A 22,241-nucleotide genomic window follows, 5' to 3' on the forward strand; every position below is an offset into this window, starting at 1 on the left:
GGAAGCGCACGCACGTGTCCAGCAGCGCCCCCCGCAGGCCGGCCATGCTGGCCTTCAGCTCGCCCTCCACGTTGGCCTCCGTGATGATGACGTCCTTCAGACGGTACGGGAACGAGTACTCCTCCAGAACGTGCACCAGCGTGAAGAACTTGTCCAGGTGAGGATCCTAATGGAAATATAGATTATAGAACCAGTAATAAGTGAGAGAACATAAGTAATATAAACAGTACTCCTCCAGAACGTGCACCCGCGTGAAGAACTTGTCCAGCTGAGGATCCTACGGTGGCGCAAACATTACAAAAATAAATGAGAGGAACTTCATTCAAAAAGGGAAATATTAACTAACGCCAACCCTTTCCAAACAGGCTCTCCCTTATAGCTCAACAGTACACGTGGGGAATCTGAAGTCATATCCCATCGTTTGACATGAAATCTTATGCCGAAGCTCCACTGCAGCCATCTGGCGTCCGTCAGCGTTGCGTCATCGGAGTGAACGTTTCCTTTTTAATCAATGAAGGGTACTCCACCTTTCACATATTCACCACGCCGAGTGTGAACAGTCTTTCTGTACCTGAGTGTGAACAGTCTCTCTCTGTACCTGAGTGTGAACAGTCTCTCTGTACCTGAGTGTGAACAGTCTCTCTGTACCTGAGTGTGAACAGTCTCTCTGTACCTGAGTGTGAACAGTCTCTCTGTACCTGAGTGTGAACAGTCTCTCTGTACCTGAGTGTGAACAGTCTCTCTGTACCTGAGTGTGAACAGTCTCTCTGTACCTGAGTGTGAACAGTCTCTCTGTACCCGAGTGTGAACAGTCTCTCTGTACCTGAGTGTGAACAGTCTCTCTCTGTACCTGAGTGTGAACAGTCTCTCTCTGTACCCGAGTGTGAACAGTCTCTCTGTACCTGAGTGTGAACAGTCTCTCTCTGTACCCGAGTGTGAACAGTCTCTCTGTACCCGAGTGTGAACAGTCTCTCTCTGTACCCGAGTGTGAACAGTCTCTCTCTGTACCTGAGTGTGAACAGTCTCTCTCTGTACCTGAGTGTGAACAGTCTCTCTCTGTACCTGAGTGTGAACAGTCTCTCTCTGTACCTGAGTGTGAACTGTCTCTCTCTGTACCCGAGTGTGAACAGTCTCACCGTACCTGAGTGTGAACAGAGGACGCTGCCGTCACCTCCACGTTAAACACAGCCTTGTGATTATCCACCCACTTCATGCCAGGGAGCTGAACCTGGAATGGAGACACACAGACATTCAACACCGTCACACTCTGCCCGCTGCAGACAAACAGAGACCATTATGAGTCACGCGTTCGTCCGTGCGTCTCTCTCTCTCTCTCCGTTCCCCATGCACGCATGTCGCACGCACGCACGCTCACACACAGTCACACACTAAGGGGTGAGGACTTGCGCGCGCGCGCACGCACACACACACACACACACACACACACACACACACACACACACACACACACATCAGGGGTGAGGACGTGCACATACACACACTCACATCAGGGGTGAGGACGGAGTAGCTGGGCGGAGGCTTCTCCACAGAGACGGGCAGGCTGAAGGATCCGGTGCGTAGTCGACCATGCTGCATCAGAGGAATCCACTGTGGAGGGAAGGAACCAAGGAAACAAAGAAAGGATGTCTTTAACCTCTGGCAAGGCAACATTTTGGAAATATATAAATGGGAGTCAGGATGTGGGTGGCGCTATTGAATCTAGCCCCTCTCGAGGGCGATGGCAACAGTAGTGTACTTACAGTAGGACTAGGCAATTAACCAAATATATGTAATATGTAACGAATCCACACAAAAAGGTTCTAATATAGACAGTTGTAATAGATTTCTTAATATCACCTAAATTGGTTAGTCTTATTGACTAACCACTTGTATTATACTTTGTTGTACAATGGCAGCATGCAAATATAGTGAAAATAGCCTACATTTAAAAGAAGATTAATGGTTTTAAATGGTGGTCGTTTCATATGGCCCAGCAGGCATAACTCACAGTGTAGCCCACGGGCGCCTCCAGGGGGGTGTTCTGTTTGGGCTGGCAGCTGATGTGATAGAAGGTGAACAGCAGGTGGTGGTTGTCTGTCAGGTTGGCAGGAATCTTCATCTTCATCTCCTCGTAGAACTCTGGAGACCTGGTTAGACGGGAGAGGAGACAGTGCTGATCTGACAGGGGGAAACGGCTCGGGAAGTCTTTAACACCATAGCTGCTCAGTTCTCAAACTGTTTCATGTCAAGGAAACCTACATTTATGTTTTTTGGCAGCAGATATTCTTTGTAGAGACGTCATAAGAGAGGATTCTTAAAAAGTATTGTTTGTTTGTTTGGAATGTTTTAGAATTCTTCAAAAATAGCAGATCTACAATAGTACTCGTTGCATCGTGAGATGTTGTGAGCTTGTAGATCGGCTATATGTTTGAATAGCCAAGTATAATAAAAGGGAATCTTCAAAGATACCCTTTTATTATATGCACTTTTGTCCTACGCACCAGTCACCAACCTTTTGAGGTGTGCTGTGCATCAGTCTTTTTCTAAAATATAGGGTAAAAGTGGTTACATTGACTTTGATGCCATGCAAACTAATAGGTCTCCACTAGGTGGAAAGCATGGGGAGAGAGTATGTTTTGCCGTCCGTCCGTCCGTCTGTGAACAGCTAAATTTCCAGAACGGCCTGTTATAGCGCCACCAGGAGGCCGACGTTTTTATATTACTCCTCCAGATTCTGTCCAAAGATCGTTACACACCATCTCTATAGTCATGTGTTCAAGATGGATCTGTCCGATATTTCAAATTCCAACCTAATTGGCTAACATTGGCCTTCAACGTTTGCAGGATTGGCCCTTTGGGGAAAAAAAGCCTCAAATCATGAATCATGAAATGCTGGATGTGTGAGAACGTTCTCAAGCTAAATGAGGATAAGACAGAAGTTCTCATAATCGGTTCTAGTGAGCAGAAAGAATAATAATAAGCTGACTTGGCAACCTGGCTGTAGAAAGTAACAGTACAGTAAAGAACTTGGGGGTCATTGATTCTGAATTGAATTTTAATTCACACATTAATCATGTTACCAAGATTGCCTTTTTTCACCTTAGAAATATTGCACAAATCAGAAAAACGTTTTTTCTTGGCTTGATTACTGCAATGCACTTTTTTCTGGACTGCCTAAGAAAACAACTGACAGATTACAACTTGTCCAAAATGCAGCAGCCAGAGTTTTAACTAAAACTAACGTTTTTTTTTTTAAAGCTCTCAATGGTCTCGCACCTTCCTACCTACATCATAATGACTGCCTGCCTAAATGTGTCCCTAAGGTCTTCCACTGCTGGCCTGCTAAAAAATACGGTGAAGCAGCTTTTTGCTTCTACAGGCCGACGGCGTGGAACTCCCACTGTACCTTCGACAGGCAGCCTCTGTAGACCTTTTTAAAGCACAGCTCAAGACCCACTTCTACACTCTTGCTTTGAATTGATCTTTACATTTTTTTGTTATTCATGTCCTCACTGTATTGCATTACTGCTATTCTTTTTAATGTTTTATGCCTTGCTTTTCTTTTCTTTCTTTCTCCATTGCTCTGTAAAGCACTTTGAGCTGCATTTCATGTCATGAAAGGTGCTATACAAATAAAGTTTAAATATTATTATTATACTTCCAAGGACACCACTTTGAGAACCACGGGTCAAATGGGAGGCACAATGAATCCAGAGCCTTACTTGTCATGGTAGATGACAGGCGTGTAGGCCTCTTTCATGAACTCTGCACAGCTGGACTTCCCGAAGATGACCTGTTGTGACGACATATAACGGTTATATAATCACCAGAGGGGGCTCTCTATTGCAGTTTTTTACAATGGCTATCAATCCGTTTTTCTGTAGGGTTAGGGTTGTCTGTGGGCTATATAATTAATCTCTTGTTCCTTTGAAAATGCTTGAACTTTTACACACAAGCTCAACCAAGATGAAAACAATGGATCTTTACTGCCAAATATACAAATGCTGTCAAACCCTGTCAGAACAGAACTCTCTCAGAAGTTCATGTTCTAAACGTAACGTACAGTATAGGCTGCTATTGTGAATAACTGTTTTAAGGTATGCAAATAGACCAATCACAGTACTGCCAGGGTGGAAAAAGCATGTCAAAAGATTCTTCTCATAGTGCATTGTCAGAGAAGAAGATATACGGTGTGATGTGGATGAGAACATGTGGCCATATGGCATACGCAGAAGATTAGGAGAGGACTTTTTTTAAAATTCAATGCATTTCTCTGTTTGTATATTTAAGTTCCCCCCCCCCCCCCCCCCCAACAGTGGTGAAATATTGCATATTTTTGTTCTCTTTCATTCATTTCAGATTGCAAATAAAGCAATTAATGCAGCAATTCTGTGACTTACTGTCTTGTCTTCTCTTTTGCAAACTGTACATTCTATAAAGAGACACTGAGATGTGTCATTCACTTCTATTGAACAAACCACTGTAGGGAGACGCACACTAGAGCAGTGATCAATGTTTAGGGCCCCAGACAATTTTAGCCTGAATGACATAACATCATGACATCTGTTATTCAACAGCCAAACTTGGCTGAATTCACTTAACAGTTTGACTGGTTTAAACGTCTAACCCGCATTTTAATCAAAGTGGCAGTAAAACTGGTACAACCATCAAAACACATTTGTTGTCCTTTACTTTCACTCTCCCTGATACAACTAAAGCCTGATTTACAGTATTAGTGAGCACACTATGGTGTCGCTCACCGGAAATAGCAGACCTAGAAGCCGTATCCGCGATGCCTTGTGAGCTTGTAGATCTGCTATTTTCAGCATGGCTCACGAAGGACATAGATTTGAGCATGTTAATGCTGAAGAGAGGACATCATGTTTCAGGCCCAGGGCTGTTCTTTGTTAGGTGGGGATGCCATTGTCCTGAGTCAGTACTGTTGCGTGATGTTGTGGAGCGTGCGAACGCATGGAATAAAGCAAAATAAAATCTCATCGACATGACTGAAAGTTTATTAATGATGTTTAGGTATTATCATTCTTTGTTGCTGCTGTTCCACATAACAGCCAACCATTTGAAGAAAACACAGATTGAGGCTTTAAACCTTTGCCTTAATCACATCCATAGACACATTTATGTCTATGGAAGATGTTTCTAAAATAATGTATTCTGTTGCTAGTTGATCAGTTCAAATACTCGTAATAATCTTAAAATAACTAAGGCTAATCTTCAAATAACTAACAAACGAAAATAGCCAATCTATGAGCGACGTGAAATCAGTCTTGGCGACTGAGAACTGTAATCCAGGCGAACGGACTCACCGGCATCGCCAGGCTGCTGTCCTCTCCTGCCATGAACTGCACCTTCACAGCGATGTTCCTCACTGAGCCCTGGCGACTGCTGAAGTTCAGACTTTGTGGATACACGTACAGAATGTTCCTGAGCAGGACAAAGAACCATACAGAGGGCATATAAAGTAAGGAGGAGAACAAGGTGAGAAACACCCTATATGAATAATATAAACAAAATCCAGAGGGTCACATCACTCCAAATAATATTTAGAATATAATGTTAACTGGCAAGACATCCTGTTTCAGCATAACAGAATTATTACTTCTCTCACAATGAAGGTCATTGTGAATGTGAGCTAAACGTCTGTGCAGAAATGTTGGGAGGGAGTTGTGCACGGTCTTGGAATTTGTTGATGAGCCTATACTACAGTTCATAGTGGTTTCACCTTGCTTTGACTGCCAATTCTGTATCACAAATACACATAAATCTACATGTTATAAGAGGATACACAGCCACATGTGTGACATATATCATAATAAACTTGTGTCATTACTGGAGAAGACTTGATATTGACCTTTGAGTGTGCAGCCATTTTTAATGACATAGCATTGGCATGTTCATGGTGAGACTGACCTCAACTCTTATCCAAGTCAAACAAGAGAGGACAACTGATGTTCATAGTTTACAATGTTCAGTTGATTTTACTTAGTGAGAGGAGGACTGCAACTAAATTAAAATGAACCGTTAACTTTCCATATCAAACAATCACATTAAAACACATTATAAGCCACACCAGGTGATTAATAATTATAGTCTGGAAACCAGATGAATCTGCCAGTGCAAAAAGCAAAAAAAGCCCTCGGCACATTAGGTCTGGCCCCGCTCGGTGTTGAATGGATTTAGCTGCTCCCCCGAAGATGTGGGGAAACAATCAGGGCCAGCATCGAAATACCCGGCGGGTTTATCACCAGAGGCATTATTTTTAATCCGTCCCTTGGAAATGCAGGTTCCACAAAGCAGCGATATTAGTCTGGCCATGCCAGGCTCATTATAGTATTGCTCAAATGAAAACTTAAAAGTGTATGGATTTAATATAAAGAATAATAAAAGGGAGATTGTTATGTATGTCATGGATATTTGGGACATGAAAGACAAAAAGAGTACTTCAGGACCAAGGTCAGTGAGTGATTGGACCACAGCTGAGCTAATGTTTCACTATGGAGACACACACACACACACACACACACACACACACTATAAAGCACGGCACCTATCATCCAAACACAGGAAATGGGTATTATCACTGTGCAAACATCTGTGTGACTGATACACAGATAACTAGGAAAAGCAGAGCCTTTCTTCAACACTCTTGCAGAGTGACTGCACCAGGCGATCATTCTCCAGGGTCTGCTGGAAAGGATCAATTGCTTTTGAACTACAGAGTCAAACAGACAAGAGTTAAGCTGTCGAAATGCATTGGGACCTGTGTTTGCTGGTTTGTGCAGCCGTGTGTCTGAGGCAAGTCCCTGCAAGCCCAGTGCGGACGTTTACCAAAAAGGCAAACAGGGCCGCTCCACAAGATCAAGTCAACCTTCTGACGTATGGCGTGATACAGTTCAGAGAGACACTCAGTCATGTCTATGAGACCACCGAGGCTAAGATAGCTCAAATCAGTACATCTGTGAGGAGCCAGGAGGGGAGTCTGCAGCGGCTGGGCAAAGAGACCGAGAAGGCTGTGGAGGTGGAGAGACAGATCAAGGAGGTGCTGGGTCGGCTCCAGGTAACAAACGTGCAAACGTGTCAACCAGATGTTTTTCTTTCCACAGTAAAGATCTGATTATGACTGCTATTCTTATCCGCCTAGTATATCTGCATTTCTACAGGAGCAGACAGATGCTGGTGCTTCTGCTATGCAAAGTATTTTTGAAATCCCTGTTAGATAAGCCTCTGTTCATCTGGGGCACTTAGAGAGGGACACAGAGAAACTGTACAAGCAACTATTTGGGGTTTCCCACGGTCAGAATGGCCAATTAAAAACAACAATGTCTATGCTACAGTATGACTTCTTTTGATTCCCATGTAAGTACTTTGTGCAAGGTAACAATTTACATTGTTTGAAAAAAGAAAGCTTACACTCAGTAGAGTGCATACCATGCCAATACTAAGTATTTGTTAAGATTTACCCATTTCATTTTCCACCCGATGTGACTTGTGTTAATTCTGCCCTTGCTCTCGATTATGACCATGTACTGTACTTGAACCTTTTCCACCCAAAACGTAATCATCTTTTCTGGGCAGCCTAATGCTTATTCCCATCAAGTTGCATGACGAAACTCCACCAATCCGTTCTCGATTGTGACCTTAACCTTTGGCCCCAAAAGTGAATCATCTCTTCGGCTAAGCCCACTCGATCATTATCACCAAGTTTCATGAAAATGCAATCCGTTCTGGAGTTACTTTATAAACAACGCTGAGGAAGGACCGTCAGGCCGAAATACGTCCGTTGTCATTCAGATGTAAATTGAGATAAATAGACATGGACCAAGGACATTTCTTGTGTGCTGGCTATTCCTTCATTCCCATTTGTACCTTTGAGCCTGCAAATCTAATTTGGAGTGTTGCAGGCTTTCTGCTTGTGCAGTTTCTCCTTCTCTCAGTTACTTTATAAACAGACAAACAAAAGTACATTTTATCCGTCCCAGTGCAGAGTTGGAGGACAGTTTCTGTCCTCCAACTCGGATAGTCGGAACTGGAGCGGATAGTGTGTTCCTCTGCATGCGTTACGCCGGTTACGGCCTCCCGGTGACACTCCTCACTGTCAGGTGAAAAGAAGTACACGTAGCTGGCGACGCCATGTGTATCGGAGGAGACACGTGGTTGTCTGTCTACTCTACACCCTCCCAACAGACCAAACAGTAGGGGTTGGCAGCGACAAGGACAATACAACACACAGTGGTTGTGGCTGCCAGCTCCATGTGGTCAGTGGGAGGGAGTAGATGATGTACTGGGCAGATGTTTCTGTCGACAGGTCCAGATGGCAGGACTACAGGCTCAGACCAACGTGACTAAGCACAGGCTGACCTCCGTGGAGCAGGAGGAGGCATTGCTCAAGACCAAGGTGACGGATCTGGAGAAATATATCAACAACCCCTTACCCACTACCATCATAGAGCTGCAGGTAACAGACAGCTGACCCCCCCATTGTCTCTCCACGGGACAGCCATCTCTAACACTTTAACTGACGTGCGTAAAAAACTGTGTTTCATGCATGCATGTCCACCACGACCACACCACTGACAAAACGTCTATCTGATGAGATTACTTTCCTTTTTTCCCCCCCAAGTTTTCAAAACATAGCAGTGCTTAAAGTTCACAAGAACGCATCACAATGCCAGGCCTTGTAAACTGGTAGATTGGCTATAAACTACACCTGGCTATAACACCGTTGTAAAGTATAGAATAGTGGATAAGTGGTTAATCAGACTAATCATTTTACAGCCCTACTTTTCAGCACAACTTCTGCTGCGTTTCAGAGACACACAGAAGACTTCTCAGTTTTATGGCTGCTAATGGAGCATTAGCACCACATATTTAAGCTCTCAGAGATGTCAAAGGACACATACAGAATAGCTGTGGTTGACAGATAATAATTAAAGTGGGTGCTTTACGTTTTACAAATGCAAATGCAATGCGGGCATGCGGCATTAACCACATGAACCTTAGCCTCCCTATTCTAGGGAGAAAAATCTGCAAAAACAGAAGACCTACAAGCTCACAACTCATTGTTCGCTTGTAGATAAACTATTTTCGATTTGGTGCGGAGGTAAAAAAAAAAGGGGGGGGGAAATAAATGAGTGGATCTGGATCAAGTATACCTGGGGGACCAGGGACCCCAGTTAACGAAGTACAGTAAGCAGTGGTTTTCAACCAGTGGTCCTTGAGGGGGTTCCAGATGGTCCCCAGCTAAATGATGTAGAGTTGGTAACCCTAACCCTCCTTGAGGGGGTTCCAGGTGGTCCCCAGGTAAATGATGTAGAGTTGGTAACCCTAACCCTCCTTGAGGGGGTTCCAGGTGGTCCCCAGGTAAATGATGTAGAGTTGTTAACCAAATAGGACCCCTATAGAGGGTATGTGCGTGACATCATCGTCATAAGTGGAAGTTATGCAGGCTACCGAGTGGAAAATAACTACTTTCTGGGCTTGACAGCCCATACTGTACATCCATACAGAAAAGTCCTAACTGATTGCATTAAATGACATTAAATGGCCTTAAACTCACTCGATTTGACACTCACTTTTTACATGCGCTCTATTGTTAAACATCTGCATTACATCAACACTTTTGAGTCGAATGGAAGGAAAATAAAAGCCTGGGTACCGAGGCTACATCAACGGATTCAACGCCTGTTGTCTCTCCTATGGTACCACATCAATACAGCATGGAAATATGGACAAGAGGTCTGAGAGGCTAAATCTCATCAAATGGTCCGTGTGGCTCAAATGCCAAATAAATAATGGACCTTTATATGAAAAGGGCTGAAAACCCCTGCAGTACAGGATGAATGGGGCGGTTAAAATAACAGACTGTACTTTGTTTGATTTGTCTTGTTTAGGAGAGGGCAGAGCTGCACTCAAACATCCTGAACACTCTGCAGCATTTAACCGGCAAACAAAAGCAGAGCCTTGAGAGTCACAGCCATCATCTTTCCAGACTACAGAAAATGGTGCAAAAGGGTCGGCATTTCAGAACTCATAAAAAGGAACAGCAGCTAATGTAATGTCTTTAATTAAGTGCACCATGTTCTCATCCTGATCCAAGAGGGAAGCTACGTCAAGCTGATGCAGCACAGCTGAGGTCTCCATATCAACAGAGCCCTTAATGAATGATGTCATCGTTCTATCTGGACTTTAATGATGTCATCGCCTTATCTGGATTTTAATTTAATTGCACTCCCCTGGCAAGCCAAACATCTGATCAACCAACTGGGCTACAACATGAAATATTTCATCATGCTATGACACCAGATACTTCAATATCTATTAATACTAATACCAAAGTGTGTGGCTGGTTTTTGAATGGTAAGGTTTGTTTTACACAATGAGAGTCAAATAAATCTGTAGGTGGTATGTACGCATAGTGAGCTTCATGCATGCTGACCTGTAGGTGGTATGGGGCGTGTACACATAGCGAGCAGGGAACTCCAGAACGTCCTTGGTGGGACGGACACGCAGGTCAGGGTAGGGTTTCACATGGAGCAGTTCAGGAGAAAGACAGTAGTGAGGAGAGTCCGGGGCTGGAGAGATGTCGATCTTTAATTGGGCTGAGAGAGAGAGAGAGAGAGAGAGAGAGAGAGAGAGACACAAAGAATGACAGTCATATGCTTAACCGGTTTTAATAGGTTATACGCTATGGGCCTTATTTTCGTCACTGCCTTACCCCCTTATACCTACATTTATTTTCTTATTATTTAGAAAAACATTTTTGAATAGTTCAAATAACTGATCTACAAGCTCACAATGTGTCTAAAATGTTTTTCAAAATAGTAAAAAAAGAAAAAGGCAGTGACGAAAAAAGAGCCATTATATACTGTGCAGTGTGTTGACCAGTGTGCCACATGCACATGAGTGTGTCTATGTCTATGCACATGAGTGTGTCTATGTCTATGCACATGAGTGTGTCTATGTCTATGCACATGAGTGTGTCTATGTCTATGCACATGAGTATCTATGTCTATGCACATGAGTGTGTCTATGTCTATGCACATGAGTGTGTCTATGTCTATGCACATGAGTGTATCTATGTCTATGCACATGAGTATCTATGTCTATGCACATGAGTCTATCTATCTATCCTTACCAAATCGTTTTGCCGAAAATGGCTGATCTAGAGATGTAGACCTGCTATTCCAGCCTAATTGTTTGGCTTGAATGTTCAACTTTTAGGAGTTGACCAGAACAGGTGCTAGGATTCTCTGACAAAGCAGTGTGAACATGTACGACGTTGTGAATGTGTATTATTATGAGAGCTGCTCACCTGTGACGGGCCTCAGACGACGTAGTACAGAGGATGGCCTCCTCATGTCCGCCAGAAACTTGTAAAGGTCCTCGTCACTCAATCTGTCACCCTCCTTCATGGAGGTAAAATTCAGGGTGGAGATTATAGAATTTAAAATGTTATATATTATTAGGAATTAGGAATTATTTAAAAAAGTATAAGCATATACATATTTTCACTGATAATTGTGTTTTCTGAGTGAAATAACAAGCTGTGAGAATGATGTTACTTAAGCTTTTTTTAATCAATAGATCAAATGGAATTGAGTGACTATTGAAGGTTTGGGTACTGTTAAGTCATTTTGAAAATAATTGTGCCCATCACTGATCTATATTGTTGAGCCCTAACCAGACTGAAACTAGATGAAGCATACAGTTCTGAGACTAATTATTTTGTAAAGTATTTATTTACAATATCAGACAGATATAAGCCAGATTGTATGTAGAAAATCAGATCTATGCCCACCTGAAGAAAACTTCAGGTGGGGAGAGCCATTGTTTGAGGCATGTGAAAACTTCAGAATGCCTCAAACAATACATTGTTTCTCTCTGTACCTAAGTGCAACATTCAAGGATGTGGCCTGCACAAAATGTCTAGTACACAAGCATTTCTATCAACACCTGTAACATTTAATTACACAGTTCTGCTAGAATATGCCGCTATAAAACAAATAATTATTACCTTACCTTTATAGCAATAAAATAATTATTGTGTAATAATAATAAAAAGGCAGACTGCCGCAAGTTCCAGTTTTTAAATTAGCCATTGATTGTGTTTCCGACATCTAATGCCGACCCCTGTATTATAGGATGGTTATCTTTTAATAATTGCAAGTTTTGCAAGTGTGTTAACATGAAATGTATCTGCAGCTCCCGTAAACAATCAACGTTAGTTAGTACATGTACATCATTATGGCACCGCAGGTGGTAAACACACATTAACAGCCAAATTAACAATCATGGATGACTTTAATCCCCATTACCAGTAAGATGCCTGAGGGCGAGAAGCACGCATCTGCCTGGGTGACAGCAGACTGCTGGGCGAGCACTGGCAGTTTGGCATTAACTATGACATCAGGGATCTCCATCCCTGATGATGTCACATGATGTCATGAGACCTGGGCACCATAAGCCCCCATAGGGGATTTCCTATGTATGGGGATGTTGAGTGATAGATACACTGACTGTCTGACTGACTAAAATGTCTGATTTCATAGTAAATGTGACCTGTGGTCGCAATCTTTTTTTTATTGAAAAGTAATCTACCAGCTCACAACGATGCGACACGTTGTGAGCTTGTATAGATCTGCTATTTTATGTATTTATATTTATATTTAACTCGCTTATAATGGCATGTCCAAAATATGGACACAGTCTGACCTGCTTGAAGAAGTTGGTGACTGTGAGGGTGGCAGGACGGAAGGTGGCAAAGTTACACATGTCTTCTCCCACACTCATCCGCTCGAATCCCTTCTTCTTCCTCTCATTCCATGTCCCGTGGCCTTTCCGCTCTGTGCAGTGAGATAAAAAACATTATTAAGGACAGGTATGGGTGTTGGATGCAAGTAAGCTATTTATTAGGTGTGCGCAATTAATCGGCCATCATATCGTTATCGGCAATATCGGTATTGAAACAATATCAAAATAATATCGGTTTTAGCAGATATTCTATTTTATGATATTTATGTTTAAATGCGATGCTAAGGCTGCAGATTGGAATCAGTGTTTTATGGTGAAGCTTTTAAAAGCTAAGAAAATGGTGTCTGACCCGTCCCATGTATTATACCCCGATTATAGGTTCATTATTATTCAAATATTTGTATTGAACTTTTTCAATATAGTATAGGTTAATGCCGTCAGGTAGGAGGTAGGCGGTCCATGCGTGGAAATATAAATAAATAGGTAGAAACACTCAATTATACGCTTTCCCTACTGAAAACTTTTATTGCAATACCGGAATTGGCCGACTGGCGATTTGACAACGCAATTCATCAGTATTCTGATATCGGCCAATATTTAAATATTGTCCATTAGCCAGATGCAGTGTGTGTACAGGGATGTGTACTGTGTACAGGGATGAGAAACTGATGTAATCTGTACCAGAGTCTGAGTCTGGATCGGAGCGATCCAGGCCGCCAACGCTGCTGACGATGTTGAGAAGGTGAATGGCCGTCCAGGCAAAAGGCATGCGGAATCGGCCCAGACGGCTGCAAGACTGCTCTGCCTGCAAACGCAGCTTTTCCAGCTTCTCCTTGTGCTTTGCAGGGACAAATACAGACAAATATATATATTTTGCCAATTCCTGAAAAGTTATGGTTTTGGACATACAAGGTTTCCACCCAACAGCGATGATATACTAGCCTGGGTCAATTTAGGCATCTAGGAGACACTCGTATCCAGAGCAACTTTCAAGTGCGAAGTTAGAATGAGCAGAGTATAAGCATGAGCTTTAGTCAATAAACAACAAGGTAGTCACAGTGACATAAATACTGTAGAGTGCAAAACAAAGAAGAGAACAAAGTAGTGTCTCAAAGAAACTAGGACACCAAACAATGAATCTAGCTTTTGTCAAAGTAACATGGCGTCTAAGTCATTTTCTCAACATCTGCGGTCGAGAACAAGCAACTCCAAGAAACAAAACATGAGAACAAGTGACCAATAAACCACATCAGGGAATTTCTACTGCTCTGAAAGGGACAGTTATAAAGCAAACATCTGATTAAGGAAACGTAGTGGACAAATGGACCTGTCAAAAACAAACAGGACCGAAATATTGCAGCTGTCGAGACAGAATTGAGTAATGCTTGCTGTGCCCAAACATAACACACACAGTCACACATACAGTCTCGCATGCACATTGGCTGCTACCTCCGTGCCACTGCGTCAGTAAAACAAAAAGAAAAGAGAAATACTTTAGAAGTCTAGTTACCTTTGAGGAATCAGACTCCTTCATGATCATGTACGGCTCACAGCATTCCCCAATGTCTCCCTGTTGAAGGACTTTCTCAAGCTGCAACACACAAACACCAGACCACAATGCACCAAATGTCATATACAGTATATCTGAATCGGAACAATTCCAGAATACAAAGTAACTGCCACGACTGATATAAGTGATATAATGACATCTTATATAACGAAGAAATCAATACTTCTAATATGAATAAATAATTAAAATAAATATAATATGCAACTATCTGTAACTATGTATAGCTACAGCTCTTGTCAATAACCATGTCACAAAGGGCTTTAAATGATTAGTAAGATCCAATCAAATATAAACAAAGCAATGGGAAAATGAACCTGAACAGGGAACGTGTATGACACCTTCAGTGTTGCCAAGTCTGCTTATTTACCATAACTTTTGGCTTGTGTAAAGTTATAATAAATAATATAAACATAAATTATTATAGACCTTAGGCTACATAGTAATTATAATTATATAAGCATCTAATATTATTTTATTAGGAATATATGATCATAGTTTCGGGGTTTTTTGGATTGTTGGTGAGATTTGGCTTGCTGGAAAGCCAGGACAATTGTTAAAAACACTGATACATACTGTATATAATCTATAAAAGTACCAAAGTAGCATAACATTGGCCTCGCCCCATCATATCTAAAGTATACTGAAGCGTTGGGGTGCATTCCGGTGTGAGTCAGATGAGAACATCTGCATTTGTTGTGGGTAATAAACCATGCAGTTCATACCTTGATGACCAAGAAGATATCAGCAGAAGGGTACGTAATGGAGAAGATGGCGGAGCGGGCCAAGGTGGAGATGGCTGTGTGAGGTGTGTGTGGCTTCAACAGACCTTTCATCTGATCCGAGTTCAAGTCAAAGTGGAAGTCCTCTGAGATCTGCGGGTGGGGGAGGAGAGCGTTGAGATGCAGGGGTGAAGCGGGAGCGCAGATGAGAGTGGAAATGCATGTCAAGAAATTTTAATTCACTTTTGACTCTGTGATTTAGACCACAAGGCCACTTAAGCTTTCTGGGTCTGGGGGGGTAATTCAATTAGTCAAGCATGAGCTCAGCATTACTTCAGTACTTTAGAAAAAGATAAACACAGCAGATAAATAGTCCCCAGACTCCCCACCCGTTTCACACCAAAAACAGTGTCATGAAAAAAGGTACCTTTTTCTTTTCTTTGACATCATACAGTGCAAGTGTCCCGAATATTGGCTCAATCTCTATTTCAAATCTGAAAAGAAATGACAAAAGTGTGATGTTTTAGTGCGTGTACACTAGGACCACAATGGAAACAAGCACCTAGGGATTGTTATCCTTTTAGCATCATTGTAAAATGGTACCACTTGTATTATTTGCAAACTGTTGATAAAGTATTCAATCAATCAGAAATGTGCGTGAAGAAAAGGACAAACAGTTTGTCACATTTCAGATGCTACTCACTTGAGGGACAGACATTTGACCATGATCCTCTGCCCACAGTGTTCCTTGGGCACCTCAGGGACAGAGCACCTCTCTACCGCTTCATCCTGACACACACACACACACACACACACACACACACAGATGTCATGGCAACATAGACACCCCAGGCCAGTAGTGTGCACACAGTGGTAAAGAAAGGCAAATGAAGCCTGCTTTATACGTTGTTGCAGACCGGTGTCGCACACTGCAAAATCACGAGACATTGTGATCTTGTAGATCTTGTTTTATAGGTTTTTAATGATGTCCTAATTTGTCTGTGCACTGATGGCCGCCATTGATGCCCCGTTTGTTTGCAGTTTGGTCAGCTTTTAAATGTACTATATAAATAAAGTTTGATTTGATCTGCTATTTTCAGTGCACGACGGCACGCAACCAAGTATAAATCAGGCATGAGGAATATCTAATGAGCTGGAAGGTGGGGGGTGTGGCCCTAAAGAGGTCCCTGGGCATTGGATGGTTGCCAAACCATATTGACATCGTCTTTATGGGAACAGTCAGTGAGCGTGATCTGAACAAACAGCAACCGCACGGCAGGCCGGATTACCGATCCGCAAACGTGTGATATACGACACCCACCTCATCGGGCGGCGGGTAGAGGCCGAGCAGGTCGGGATGGCGCCCCTGCAGGCGGGCTTCTGCGTTGCGGCGGTCCATGTCCTCTGCCGCCGCGCGCTCCAGAACGGACGGCAGGAGGGCGTCCGGGGAGGAGTTCTTCAGGTCAAAGATACTGGAGGCCCAGCTGCCACGCGGTGTGTCATCAAGGGAGACGGACCGCCGCTTTGCATCATCCTAGAAACAGGCACGCACACACACACACACACACACACACACACACAAGGGAGTGGGCTGAGCTCATAGTATACTGTATCTTCCAGGCAGCGCTGTAATTTGTAAGCGTAATGATGACTCAGACTAATACAGCATAAGATGTTTTCATAGATGATGGGGAGAGATAGTGCAGATCCCATTAGTCGCAGTCAGTCACGAGCTGTACTGTCCGAGAGAACAGAATCCGTGGTCTGTTATTCAGACATTCCCCCATAGGATCAGCTTGGCAACCACAGACAGGGAATTCCACCGAGAGTGTCTTCCCCATGCTGCTAGAGTGGGAACTAGTCTGTGACAGACAGAAAAGTGCTAAATCAATTCTAATCAATTTGAAAACTGTAGACTTGATTCAGCTTTTTGAAAACTGATACAAAGTCAAATAATGGCCTATGAATCGGTCTGCCTCTACGTAAAAGCCATACATGACTGTCTGACTTTGGCTCCTAAAATCACTGCAAATGCTGCCCACATGATCCCACATGACATGTGATTGTTATCACTCTAATGTTATTTGTTTAACAAACTGTTTTGTTTTTTGCTTTGTCTGTTGTTTTTAACCTTGCACTGTACAGCACTTTGGAACTGCTTGTCGGGACGTACTCTAGTTCAGTGAACCTTTTAAATGTCTCACACTCAAGCACAGCTTGTGGCAGGATTCCACGTCCCTTGCCCTTGCTGATCGTGTCTATGGTAACTTGGCGTAAAGCATGTAATAGCGATTCATCTTCTGTAGCCAGTCCACCCCCACCCACAGACACATAATGTGTGTTTCATGGGGTTCCACATAGCAGAGCTAATGGCCGTGTAGCTCAGCAGAGACTGAAACCTAAAACCGGAGCTGAGCAAACAAGAGCTTACCCTGCAAGGTTGGTGGATTCAGGCCTCCAGCAACACAATCAAATGTCAAGTTTGATGAATAACTATGTATCCCATTTCTATACCGACTGCCTGTGGATATGTAGTGGTTTACTCTTGGTAACCACACGTAGTGTACTGCAGTGCTTCTCAATGTGCGGTTCGGGGACTGCAGGGGGTCCCCAGATACATTTGGCAGTTCAAAAATAGCAGATGTACAAGCTCACAGCACGTCAATTCGTGGTGCGCTGTGAGTTTGTACTTATTTTCTTACGTATTTTCGAATATTTAAAATCTAAATTCCAATTGTGTGAAGTTAAAGTGAGTTGCCTTTGGAAGGCACCCACGTCATAGTCAAAAGTCCATAGACTTGGCTGCGACACACACTACGTGTGGGGCACACACTAGGTCATAGTACCAGTAAGACGCCCTGAGGGCCTGCATCCGTCTGGGTGATGGCAGACTGCTGGGTGAGCGCTGGCGCTTTGGCATGGGGGGGTCAGATCAACATATGGAATTAATTCTGTACTGGCCATAATGGAGCATTTCTTGAGTGTACAGGATTTGATGAGGACAGATCAACATATGGAATCATTGGAATGTCAGAACAAGTCAGCTCCATAAATGGAGATCTGAGATCTGGCAGTGGGGGTAGTGTCTTGTGTACAGGGTTTGATGAGATCTGGCCATATATGGAGCGTGTCTTGAGTATACAGGGTTTGATGAGGTACAAGCTCATAGCGCGCCACCGAGTGGCACACTACGAGCTTGTAGGTCTGCTATTTTTGAATATCGTGTAACATTTTCAGATGGGGGTCTGTGGCCAAATACATATCAATTTGGGGGTCCTTAATATGAAAATGTTTGAGAACCACTGGTATGTGAATCATCCCATGAGAGATAGGATCCAAAAGGAAGCACGCACATCTCCAGAAATTCTACAGGTGCTGAACAAAAATATAATGAAATGTATCATCCCATCCCTCCCGGCTACCTGATCGTCGTGGCGTTCAGCAGCAGGAGCACTCTCGTCCAGTTCAAAGGTCTGTTTGACCAGCCCTCGCTGTCTCTCCCGCTGGCGCTCAGAACTGTGGGGTGTGTACGTGGCGCTGTAGCGGTGGTACCTAGCAGAAAACAGGAAGGAGCATTCTACCACAGGTCGTTTCGAGGAAGCAATCTGATTGGTTGAAACAGCCTTCTAGCTGTGGGTTAAACCAGCACCGTTCAACACCTAATCAAAACAAAGATTGCTCGGAAGATTGCTTGGAAACAAGCTGCTCTGTTCTCCAAGAGCGCTAGCAAACTCAGTGGCTAGGCTAGCTAGTTTCTTGGGACATTTGTGGTCGTAGTGACTACATCTGTCATTAAAAATATATATTCTTTCAGCGATTTTCTTAGTTTTAAGGGTAACTGTGGTAGAATTGCAATATTACACTCGAGGGTGTGGGTTAACGTCATTACTTACTTAATAATCACGTTAACCCACACATTCTCGTGTAATATTGCTTAATTATGCCACAGGGATACGATATTACTTTATTATCAGCTCACACTGAAATTTGACTTGCGAGTGCGACCCAACAGCCATGTATGCAACACATACTATATAATACACACATTTGGCATAACACAGAAACGGAACAAAATAAATTACATACATACAGTAAAAAACATGAAGAGCAATGTCCACTGCTCGGCCTACCCCTGGCCAGACTTTAGATTAAGCCTCAAAGTCGACTGATGGACAAAGGACTTCTTCAGTCTAACCGTATTGTATATTGGAACGCAGAATCCTTTCTGAAGGCAACAAGTTAGCAACCTATATTCCCCACACAAAACATGGCTAGTGTTTGAAGTGATATTCCCTGCCAACCTTAGCATATTGTAATTAATATGAGAGTCTCTCAAATGGCTGCCCGACAATCTTTGAACAAAATGTGTTCAGTTGTTGCAGCAGTTGTGACTTTAAAGCAACAGACAAACATGCATACCAGCAGGTGGTACTACAGTACAGAAGAACACTCATAATAACAGAAGTGATCCTGTTACTGTCAATCATTTCACACTGGAAATGGGCCAAGTGGTGCGTTATCCTCATTAAACAATAACTGACACATGTGGGTCATTACTTACTTTCTTTGAATGATGAGCCAGTCATCTGTGTAGACCGCCAAGGCATCTCTCACTCTGGGGTCTAGAGTGCTAACACAGAAAAAAAGACACATTAATTATTAAGCAAAGCGGTGTGTTTAATATTTATGTCTATATGATGTTACAGACGTGGAAATGGCTTCCTCGTATGTGGTGTGATGTGTGTCCTCCATTCTGTGTTTTTGTGAGAGAGCGTTGCAGACAGTGTGCATTGACTAAAGCAAAATCGTCTGAAAAATTGTGTACTAATATGATTTGTGAAAATCATATAGTACACACATTGTGCCGTTTCCTAAAAAACACAATATGTAAAATTAGGATGTTTTAGTAATATCAGTCTTGCTGTTCTACATACTGCTGCCAACCAGGTGAAGAAATCACAGATTGAGGCTTTTTTAACCTTGCTTTAACCTGCTTTTATGAATTATCTCAGACCATTAGGGATTTATGGAAGATGCTTCTGAACATATTGCTAGTTTGACCATTTTAAATGATCTAATCTTAAAATAATAACCAAATAATAACACATTGAGAGCTTGTAGATAGGCTATTTTCGCTGCGCTACATGCTTCCATAGATGTCATGCTAGCTTCTATGGAATCCAAATGTCTGGAAATCAGTAGTGGCGACTGAGAACCGAGTGTGAGACTCACTCCTCCTCAGGCAGCGGCGGCTCCAGTGTAGTACACTCTTTCTCCTGCTGGAGGAGCTCCAGGTCGTCCTGGGGGAACTCCATCAGCTGCCTCAGGGGGCCGGGCTCCGGCCCAGGAGCGTGACTGCTCACATACTCCTCAAAGTCCACGGGCTCCACCACCTCCGTCAGGGGCACCTGCCAGTCAACGATAATAACAAGACGTTACTAGACATCATAAAAGGTCCCTACACACCGGACACGTTTTCAGATTTTTTGCTGCGTTTCTCCATCGGTTTTCCGAAAAACGCGTCCAGTCTGCAACCACCTTAAAGGGACACTTCACCCTTTTTGCAAAAAAATATATGTTAATGACGTTTAGAAGCTTTAGATCACTTTCCTGGGGGTATTTATGTGTGTAATATGTGGTTTTAGATATTTTAAATTGTAGCAGTGAGCCTGTTGTCTCTGATGTCATGGACACTGGTCTCACTACCTTCCTGGACTACAATTCCCATAATTCTTTGGTGCACTGCTCCCCCTTGTGGATAGGGGGGAGAGCTGTCTTACTGAGACAACATGTAGTCCAGGAAGGAAGTGAGCCCAGTGTCCATGACATCAGAGACAACTGCTACAATCTAAAATATCTAAAACCACATATTACACACATAAAGACCCCCAGGAAAGTGTTCTAAAGCTCCTAAACGTCATTAACATGTCTTTTTTTGCAAAAAGGGTGAAGTGTCCCTTTAAGGGTCCTAAAAACATGTGCTAAAAAGAATACACCTCAAACATGTTGTACAAAGAGAAGTAAAGATTTTTTGCAGTTTCTGTCCTGAAATAGTGCTTGAATCTTAATAATACATTCTAGAAAACTGTGTTCATTCGTTTGTCATTTACTTCAAGAGTTATGGTATTTTCTGCTAGCTCCATTGTGTGGTTCATTTTGGGGATAGCTGCAAGAAAGGATTAAAAATAACCATGGGACATTAGTTTACCCGGGCAACAAGAAGAAATCATAACTAGACATCATAAGGATCCTGACCTAAAATAGGTTACGAAAACATGTCACTCGGATGCTGTGGGAGCCTCTCCCGTGCCCAACTATAATGCTATTAACGCACCAGTAGCTTTATGTGACATTCATTCACCCAGTTCATCTGATCTACAAGACTGAGCAGGCTTAGACTTAGCGGGAGCAACAGAGAGAGACGACGCTCTCATCTGTCAGGGATAGATTATTTTAATCTGATTAATGTGAGCGTCTTGGAACGACGTCGTTTAGCTGAGTGTCCATGTGAGCAGTTTGCTGAATGTCTGCTGATGACGCGCAGACCAATGTCAAATCTGTGTACGCACAGTCAAATAAATCTCTGTTGATTAAAGTCCAGGCACCTCACATAATACTTCCCCTTTCACTCTGCCCAGTTCTACCTAGGTGCCCCATCTCATGACATTGTGACAATATCAATTTCGTGACATTGTGACAATATCAATTTCACACCAACTCCATCTTAGAGAGAGAATGCTCCTGTGTCTCCATTTTATATTGGCTGAGCCACGGTCAGATTATTTATGAATCTGATAATCTGTCATGACGATAAAGCCTATTCTCTAGTTTTTAGACAATGTTGTAATTGGATTAGAAAACAGCAACACAATTATTTTACAAATGTTGCTTAATGTTGTTGAGCCAACAACAGCCTGCTGCTTCATGCAAATGGAGACTATCTGGACCATGGATTGCTGCTGGGCGTCGATACCTCAAATTATTAGTCTGCGTTTTGCAGCCTGCCTTCAACCTGTCAGTCTAATTTATAACAGTGTCATTACACAGCACTGCTCCCTCCACATGCTCACAATATCACAGCAACATGCTGAGTTCATATAAAGCTGCAATCTGCAAATTATTTTAGTGCACGAAATATCATTTTAATTAATCTGTATTGTATTGACATAGTATGTTTATGATGT

The 22,241-nt window shown here is 42.8% G+C and overlaps 2 protein-coding genes across 3 annotated transcripts in view; one reads left to right on the forward strand and one right to left on the reverse strand.

Annotated features, from left to right (window-relative positions):
* dock6 (dedicator of cytokinesis 6) overlaps positions 1-22,241 on the reverse strand; it is a 54,069-nt gene that overhangs the window by 26,814 nt on the left and 5,014 nt on the right. For both annotated transcript variants that reach the window (XM_080776777.1, XM_080776776.1), the window contains exons 3-20: positions 20,290-20,465; positions 19,619-19,687; positions 18,480-18,609; positions 16,379-16,591; positions 15,761-15,846; positions 15,485-15,551; positions 15,061-15,210; positions 14,279-14,359; positions 13,450-13,606; positions 12,730-12,860; positions 11,330-11,423; positions 10,454-10,616; positions 5,325-5,442; positions 3,723-3,793; positions 2,009-2,147; positions 1,507-1,608; positions 1,142-1,228; positions 1-166 (exon numbers count right to left, since the gene is read on the reverse strand). The exon at positions 1-166 is cut by the window's left edge and continues 66 nt beyond it. In XM_080776777.1, the coding sequence (XP_080632903.1) occupies positions 1-166; positions 1,142-1,228; positions 1,507-1,608; positions 2,009-2,147; positions 3,723-3,793; positions 5,325-5,442; positions 10,454-10,616; positions 11,330-11,423; positions 12,730-12,860; positions 13,450-13,606; positions 14,279-14,359; positions 15,061-15,210; positions 15,485-15,551; positions 15,761-15,846; positions 16,379-16,591; positions 18,480-18,609; positions 19,619-19,687; positions 20,290-20,465 (2,200 nt within the window). The remainder of the gene's footprint in view (positions 167-1,141; positions 1,229-1,506; positions 1,609-2,008; positions 2,148-3,722; positions 3,794-5,324; positions 5,443-10,453; positions 10,617-11,329; positions 11,424-12,729; positions 12,861-13,449; positions 13,607-14,278; positions 14,360-15,060; positions 15,211-15,484; positions 15,552-15,760; positions 15,847-16,378; positions 16,592-18,479; positions 18,610-19,618; positions 19,688-20,289; positions 20,466-22,241) is intronic.
* On the forward strand, positions 6,767-10,073 carry angptl8 (angiopoietin like 8; the record flags this gene model as incomplete). The annotated part of the gene is made up of 3 exons (XM_080776408.1): positions 6,767-7,075; positions 8,324-8,473; positions 9,909-10,073. 3 exons carry the CDS (start codon positions 6,767-6,769, stop codon positions 10,071-10,073), a joined length of 624 nt encoding a protein of 207 aa, XP_080632534.1.

This window comes from Protomyctophum bolini, assembly GCF_963924005.1.
Source record: "Protomyctophum bolini genome assembly, chromosome: 11".
In the NCBI taxonomy this organism is placed as follows: domain Eukaryota; kingdom Metazoa; phylum Chordata; class Actinopteri; order Myctophiformes; family Myctophidae; genus Protomyctophum; species Protomyctophum bolini.